This window comes from Diachasma alloeum, unplaced genomic scaffold (genome assembly GCF_001412515.2).
Source record: "Diachasma alloeum isolate Michigan unplaced genomic scaffold, Dall2.0 Dall_scaffold_00197, whole genome shotgun sequence".
NCBI classification, from domain to species: domain Eukaryota; kingdom Metazoa; phylum Arthropoda; class Insecta; order Hymenoptera; family Braconidae; genus Diachasma; species Diachasma alloeum.
Window position 1 is genome coordinate 483,873 of NW_021680362.1, and position 8,631 is coordinate 492,503.

The 8,631-nt window shown below is 35.0% G+C and overlaps 1 protein-coding gene across 1 annotated transcript in view; it reads right to left on the bottom strand.

Annotated features, from left to right (window-relative positions):
• Nucleotides 1-557: 557 nt before the first annotated feature.
• Nucleotides 558-8,631, bottom strand: part of LOC107048777 (aminopeptidase N) — a 12,802-nt gene continuing 4,728 nt past the window's right edge. Inside the window, exons 2-10 of the mRNA XM_015272139.1 lie at nucleotides 5,551-6,000; nucleotides 4,466-4,646; nucleotides 4,196-4,358; nucleotides 4,011-4,092; nucleotides 3,579-3,940; nucleotides 1,811-2,282; nucleotides 1,438-1,743; nucleotides 1,279-1,366; nucleotides 558-1,172 (exon numbers count right to left, since the gene is read on the bottom strand). Of these exons, the coding sequence (XP_015127625.1) occupies nucleotides 1,011-1,172; nucleotides 1,279-1,366; nucleotides 1,438-1,743; nucleotides 1,811-2,282; nucleotides 3,579-3,940; nucleotides 4,011-4,092; nucleotides 4,196-4,358; nucleotides 4,466-4,646; nucleotides 5,551-6,000 (2,266 nt within the window). The 3' untranslated portion in view covers nucleotides 558-1,010. The remainder of the gene's footprint in view (nucleotides 1,173-1,278; nucleotides 1,367-1,437; nucleotides 1,744-1,810; nucleotides 2,283-3,578; nucleotides 3,941-4,010; nucleotides 4,093-4,195; nucleotides 4,359-4,465; nucleotides 4,647-5,550; nucleotides 6,001-8,631) is intronic.

Here is an 8,631-nt window from a genome sequence, read left to right on the forward strand (position 1 = left end):
GGAGTGTTCACTTTGAATTAACCAAGAAGCGAGAATACTTGCCCAGATGATCTTTCCATTCATAGTTGCAGGAGAAGACTGATCAGATATTCGAATTAGGATTGGTTGTTTAGTAGAGATCCTTTCTATAAATACAATGGTCTCCGTCCAGTATTCTCATTGAATAGTAGCTGGCGTCAATTTTACACGGAGAAAATTAATAAGGAAAAATAGGGAAAAAAGTTGGAGAAAAATTATTGAATAAGTCACGTAATCAAGTAATCATGGAGGAAACTCGATATTCAGTAGTTTTTCACCTTAAATAGGGAATTAGGGATCAATGGTGAATTTCTTCTGAGGGATTACTAGTGAATTTAACTCCGTTGGCTCGAGAAAATTTATTGAACGTGATTATGAAAAAAAATTGCAAGGGGCTGTATCTTCGATACAGCTGTAATTGTAAGTAGATACGTCCATGGTCTTTCTTTCTCTCTCTAATTTAACCCCCACGGAAAAATTACTCTTATTTATATATGTGAAATATATGGATTTTATATACTTGATACAGGCGGCAAATATCAGATAAAAAATATATCCATAATATATTCCATGAAACACATTTCCAAATTACATGGGTGATATATTTTATTTATACATGAAGTAGTTTGAGTATATCTCATGTCCTATAATCTATTTCCGAATTGAAGGGTAGTATGTAACATTTATATCGGAAATATACATTGAGCGTAGTTCAAAATATATAACAATTATAAATTATATCCAATTTATGGGAGTTTTACATTTGAATGTTTCGATAAAATTTATATATATGTATTTCACGATATTTCTCCTGAATAATCGCTTCATATATGTATTATATAATTGAAAAATAGAGGATGTTTAGAGGACCCACATTTTCCCTCTTACACAATCCGAGATCTGACGCTCGATCCAGGTGAAAAAAGAATTATTTTATTGTATCAATGTCTAGATCGTGCGAAGAATCGTGATGGACGTTCCTTCTTTCAATTTCAATTTTGTATGAAATTCAGGAAATACGGTTTCTCCACAATGGAACTAAATATTGTAGATAACTTTTCCGAATTTCGCATGGAAGTCCTTGCGATGTCAATGATGTTTATGACGTCGTTCATCTTTCCGTGTTCGGTTTGTTTATTGATGAATTTTGTCAACTGAAAAAACAATTAAGATGCAAGAAAGAAAATGTTGTCATAGTGATTCTGTTTCAAATAAAATGCTATTGATAGAAATATGAATTTTATTGACTTATATTTTTACCCTCTCGAACTGATTCAGTGTTTTGGTCAATTCGGCAAACCTCAGAAAAAGATCCCCAATTTCGTATGTTGAATTTCTCTCATCTGAACTGAAATATCAAAGTTGTATTGTAGTTTGTTTTTAACATATGACTATTCTTTAGGTACTATAAATACGCACTATTTATGAATTTGATGAATGTTCTCAATTAAATAATCAAGAGCAAAATTGTAATTTTCCGCTGATCCCGTAATCATTGAATTCAGTCCATCATAGACGTCACTCGAACATCGACTGTCATTGGCAGCGAAAGCTAGGGTGAGGTACTTTTTAATCAAATAATGATTTTTTGTACATCCCAAATATTTGAACGGCCGGTGTTTAAGAGAATTCGCCCAATGAGCGTTCATTACCAGGTCCCAAAGCGTTTCATTGGCCTGAGCTAAAGCAGTGCAGTAAATCCATCCGTGATGCTCAGTACGAACACTAGAACGTACAATACACTATATGGTCATGATTATAACCATGTTCTCCGTGATTTTAAATGACTCACGATTTCTTCATTTTGCCATTCAGAATCTCCATTAGTTTTATAGAAGCTATAGCGTTGCACCCCTCATGACCAAAAGCACATGCCCACGGCAAAAGTTCAACTCTTGCCAAATAAACTAAGTTATTGTCGACAAATGGACGATCTTCGAAACCAATATGATCGACTATATTATTCATAATATGTAACATAAAACTTTTAAAGACGTCGAAGGTGGGTGTATTCATCAGAGGCATTGCAAATCGGTTCATGACTTTGTCAATAGCTGTCCAAGGCAAAAAATTTGTTTCCCTACGTAAGTACATAGCCATATCCATCAGTAACTCATAATAGTGTTCGTCTGTTTCAGCAAAATATGCGACATCATGGAGTAATTGTGCACGATTCAGTACGTGAATTTTGTGGTAATTTTCCGAGTTTAAATATGCAGCGATACGTTTCCAATTTTCCCAATCGTAGTCAACACGGTAGAAACCTGAAATATAGATTATCACGAACGTATGAGTTGCTGATATTGCCCTCACACACATGAATAGTTCAATGATGAACCTAACGCGTTTAGTGGAAAATTTCATTGAATTTCTATAGGAATCCCACTAGAACTCTATTGAAAGTTTGATGGGATTCTCTTTATCATTTTTATCATTCAAATTTAAGCGAACTATGGACGATTTTGATTCAAGAATTTCTATCCTGCAAAATTCATTATCAAATAACTGTGATATATTTAATCGAAATCGACAAAAAAAAGTAGTTTGCAAAATTTAATGGTTTCTTCGTATAGCTTCTGCGCATCACTTTAAGAACTCATATACGTACCGAGTCAATAATTGATAACTACTTCACTTTTTTTCTCTTTCGTATACCCTCTCGGTTTTTTACAATTTTCTCTTATCCAATCCCCCAAACTCCTATACTACATTCGTTGAAGGACGAGCGAAAACCTCACTTGAAGGAAAAATCTGCCCAGGTACAGTTTTCTTTTACGAGACTCTCGCTCGAGAATGAAACTGTGAGATTGAGAATGTCAGAAAATTCGGCGACGCAGCCGGGAAGCGAACCCGGATCCCCCGCGTGCCAATCCCATATTCCAACCACACAGCCACGGCCGCAGGTCGGAAACTTCATTTTGAAAAACTATAATAAGTCCGTACTGAAACGGGTCAAGAAAATTTATCTTCGATATTCCATCCTTTCCTTATAGTGTCTGATTTCGATATCAATTATGTGTCTCATATTACAGGGCAATCTCATTCGTGAGATTTACGAAATTCACCATCTATTCAAAATGATTTATAACGAAAGGTAACACCTTCTTTATTCCCGTTTCTAGGCATGATTGAATGGCATTTCACATTACTTGCAGTCAGCTACAAGAAATTTTGTACATCACTGGGAGTGAGAAATATATTCCGACACATTAGAACGTCACTTTTGTAAAAACATAAATCGTAGGCCTGTTTATGTAATGTTCCATTGATACAATTTCTTATCCATTTTTGCCATTCCAATGTGTTCCTTACTGTTCGTAAACAGGATTGAAAAGGAATCGGTTCGTGGAAAATGACTTGTCTAATTTATTTTCTAGTGTTGGACGTCCAGCTAGATACATAAAAACATTGTTTTCTACTACGGGAATGAGTGAGTTGAGGAGATGAAAATAATAACCCATTGTCTAAATTGGCGGAAAAACCAGTCATCAGGTCCATGGAAATAATACCGATTTTTATCGTCAGTAACTAGCGATATGAATTTTTGTAAAACACCATACCTGTTTGTTGAATATTCAGAATGAGCCAATCATTTTCATCGATTCCATTAAGTATGAGACTCTCATTTGCAGATCGCAGAAAGTGTGTTGGACGTGTGCATGAAAAATCCGGCCGTGAAGTCGTTGCATAATTGATCGGAATCGTCCAAAGATTCCCTGATTGTGGGTTCATGGCATCATTCTGTGTGATACTGATACATCCTGTTTTGTAATTTCGCGTGACCCTCAGTAGTGGATATCCCGTTTGTTCTACCCAAGGATTCATAATTTCTTTTAAACTTTGATGAGGTGGTGCTTCTTTTTCACTGTAGCCTTCTTGAAGATCTTGCCATAGATCATTCGTTACTACCGTACCAAATTGACTGGAAATTTATATTTTTCGTAAGTTTCGATATTTTATATATTCATTATTAATGATACATTTTTCTTTACTGTTTATCGAAATATTTCTTGATGCCATAAAGAAATGCCTCTTCGGTTATCATGTGCTCAAACATTCGAACTACAGCAGCGCCTGAACATGAAATATTAAGAGTTATACGCGGATCAATATTCATGATACTTCATTAAAAATTTGAGAAGAAACAGTTTGATCAAGTCAGTAACGAAGCATTCACCTTTCCGATATGTCACAGAAGAAAACATTGCCATGATTTCGTGCGGTGCATCCGGCATCCATCTGATGGGACGTCGATCTCTAGACCATTTTTCTGCTGGGAATGATACATCATTAACGGTTTCAATCGCGAAGAGATCCATGGCATGAAAATTGGGTATTATCTGAAACAGTATACACTTAGTCCCTATTGAGAATAGATTCAATTATTAAGAAGAATGATCGATTCATTGATCCAAAAAGAATGGAATGGGATGATATCAATAATTACATCGTCTACTATTTTGTTTCCCAAATATACAGCAAAAGCCTCACTTAACCAAAGATCACTCCACCACGCAGGGGTCACTAAATTTCCTAGCCACTGGTGAGTAAGCTCATGGGCTGCTAGTAACACAGCAGTAATCAGCTGCCGATGCGTGGCAAAGTCAGGATCGACCAAAATGGCCCTCCTGGAAGTAGAGAAAACAGGCAAGAGTGGAGGTCATTAAGTGAGAAGACATTACTTGACATTTTTATTTTTTGTTTTTATGCGGACATGTATGAAATTTCGGTCTTTTATACATATTTTCCTCCAAATCTGTGTTGCCATGAACTGTTTTACTCTTTGCCTAGCGGTCCTCAGGAGTTGACGACGGAAACAAGGCTCCATGGACGAAAAAATTTAACAGAAAAACCTATCGAATTCGTTAGAAAATTCTATTGAATTTCTATTGACCTGTTTTATTGGGATATTTTCTATAGAATTTTCTCGGCTCAAATTTTCGTTTGATTTTCTTGATGAGAAGAAAAGAAAAATAGAATTTAAAAAACTTAGAAAATTTGAGTCGAGCAAATTCTATAGAAAATATAAGAAAAGAATAAGTTACATAGAAAAATCGAATTTTGTTAACTTTTTCTATTGAATTTTTTCATGCGTGTCATTAATTAAGCCCTTAATCAAGGTTAAAAAATTCTCAATAAGGGCTGGAACCCAAGCTTGAATCAGTCCTCATTCAGCCCCCAAAATGATGATCTGAATTGAAGCTCAATTTCTAAGACTCGAACAAGGCCTGATGCCAAGTCCTGATCCAACCTTGAATTAAAAAATTTCACGACATGATTAAAATTTAAGAGAGAATTAGAACACACAGATTCTCTTTCTCTGTTCCTCTTCTTCGTCAGTCAAACCATCGACGTATGAGCAGGGGCTTCCGGATGATTTAAATGCGTGGAATTCGTTCCCCCGGAACTGAAATCTTCGGGAGTAAACGATGCTTAGCTCGGACGACTGCCGAGGCTACAGGCTACCCGTGTGGTCACTCTTTCCACTATATTATTATACTTGATAATAAAAAATAGTTCGATAAGACTTACGAGTATGCGATGAGACCCCAATGTTCGGTAGCTGCGGAGGAGTACTGAGGGACGTAAACAGCGTCCAGTTTAGGTAAGGAATAGGGGGTGCCGGTATAATTCTCCAATACGTTGACAATTTTTGCACTGAGTTTGAAAACAATTGCAGTAAACTTTAGCTTATCTGACGGAACAAAGAATGACATATTTCCATGCTCATTGTTGAGAGTCTTATAAGGAGCCAGTACAAATGTTGCCAGGTAAGTTGACATAACTGGAGAACGGTGGAAAATCGTCCATATCTTCTCATCCTCAGCTGGAGTTTGGTCTTTTATAGGCATGTTGGAGATAGCTCTGTATTTTTTCGCATGCTTCAGAGATATTTCGAATTCGGCTTTGAGAGCAGGTTCATCCCAGCACGGAAACGCAGCTCGGGCTGCTAGCGGTTCGAAATGGGTGGCTACCATATATCTAAAATTTACAATTCATAATGAAATAGAATATAGTATCGGTAGTAGAATGGTACTTCGCGATGAGTCGAGCAGACCTAAAGCTTGCTCTCATACCTTATAGACTTATCTATAAATCGGCCCTGATCTACATGTGAGAAAAATTCAATGGGATATCTAATGAGGTTCCGCGACTTTTCTTCCCCGACACTTTTTCCTCGACATTTATTCCCCGACAAATTTTCCTACAACAAACTGTCTCCTCTTCTTTCCATTGATACCTGAGCGAATAATAATCCCTACGAATAGTAAAGTGAATGAAAAAAAAATTAATACAAGTCATAATCATGTTTATAAAAATTGAATATTACAAGAACAGTCCACAGAATATTACATGCAATTCAATCAGTCAAAATAGACAAACAAACAATTTCAATTACGAATTTCATTAATTTTTTTCAATTCTTCATCGATGAAAAAAGACGTCAATTGCAAAAATGAATAAAAAATTACAGTGAGATAATGTGGCTCACACGAGTGAGATAGCCAATGTAATCGTTCTCAGTAAACTCGGATACACACTCAAAAATCAATACATACTCGAAAATCAATAAACGACCGGGTTATCATAATTCGGTCGAGGCTTACAAAAGAAGGATAATTCCCACTTATCATTACAATCAACAATAACTGTTTTGGCCAAATGTACGTCAAAATATACAAATTGAATCAGAAAATTAGAAAGGGAAAAAGTAGCATATGAGAAATTGACGAGAGGAAAATAAGACGGGCCACCATCTAATGACTTTACGTGAAAATTCTATTGGTTTCCAAGTAGAAATTTCGCTCAGGTTGTCTGGGTCTAAATCAATTTCAAATTCAATATTGGTCAAGATTTTCTGATCAGATCGCCCGGATAAGGACCTAGCCAGTTTCTGAACAGGTTATCTGGATTCGGTAGGGCTCAGTCACTTCTGATCCTATCCTGATCAGTCAAAGCTGGTAAAATTAGACTTAACATTCTTGGTCCTTCAATGTTTTACTATCAATAAATATTGATTTTTATGCAATTCGGGTGCGATGCAAGCAATCATTTCAATTTTCATATGAAATTGAATTATTTATTATTATTCATTATATCAGACGACGATGGAATATAAACTTAAAGGCATATGTTTATTCTTTTACAGGAACAATCATTTGATGTTATTGCGTAAAATTCTTAAGACTGAATCGGAATGTCAACTCGCAGCGATTCAAAATATATCTTCTTTTTCACAAAGATTCTATTCTAGTTGACTAGAAATATACCAGTTTGCGTCGTTAGTCAGGTCGTTCACACCTCCTTGTCAAATTTTACAACAAAGACATGTTGGAAAAATATCCCTTCTCTTACGTTTTACTACATTTTCTTCTTTTTTCTTTTTCTAACATTTTTTGTTTCCAGTACTTTCTTTTCAACTTGTAAACAAATTCTTGCAAAAACAAAAACCTCTGCTCAACCATAAAACTCTTGGCCAAAAAATGCCAGTAACAGCATAACTGTGACATTGAATTTTAGTCCGGCTCCTAAAATTTCAACACAAAATTATTTAGTATTCAAGTGTTGATACAGCCAATATTTTATTTCGTTCTAAGAAAAATTATTAGTAGACAATGTATCAATAAAATCAGTTGGTGTTTTTACAAGATTAATCAAATAGCCTATGTATTAGTTTTTGTGAATTATACGTGTTTTTTTATACGATCACCAATTGACAATGTAAACAAAAAGTGATGAAAATCTTTTAATATTCTACATGAAATATAAACAAACCTTCAAGTGAATACCATAAGTGCCTCAAGTTTCTTAATTATTAAAAATTATCCCTCATATCAAGCTCATCATTATTCAAGAAATTTTGAGATGAACATCGGTTGTAATTTTTTTCTACAAAAGTTTCTTGGAGTTAGTAATGAGAAGCAAGAATACAGCATAAAAAAGTTGAAAAGTTTATGCTCAAGAATTTTTGTACAAAATAACCCAAGTGGTCAAAAGAATGAGTGATAAGGATGTGAAGAACCCATTGATAAGTTTTCTATTGAATCAGTGTTCAAAAATGACACAGAAAGGCGGCGATATATGTAAAGGAAATTAGCAACAAAATAATAGAATTTCTCAGTAAATTCTAATGAGTTCTTATAGTAATTTAATCTAGTTTTCTAGCGAAAACACAGAGCCTTGCTACTGAGTCTATTCATACTTGGTGAAGGGAAGTTATATGATTTCCTTTCACTACTTCACTGCATTTTTCAAATTTTGAGGTACACTCTAAAAAAAAGTTACTACTCACTAGTACTGAATTCTACTTGGGAGAAGTTTTCTTGTGAAAAGTTGCGAAACTACTTGTCCCAAGTACTTTTCATGTCCTTGGATGAAGTACAATATTTGCTAAGCAAGTAGGGAAATTACTAGGAGGAAGTACTTTTATTACTTCCTGTCAGCATTTTTCTTACTTGTCACAACTACTTTTGATGCTTGGAGCAAGTAATTTTTCTACTTCTCGCGAGTACTTTTATGACTTGATTCCAGTACTTTTGGTTGGTTATTTTGTTGGGGAATTTCATATAATTAATTATCATTCTCATTATCGTTCTCATTATCATTATCATT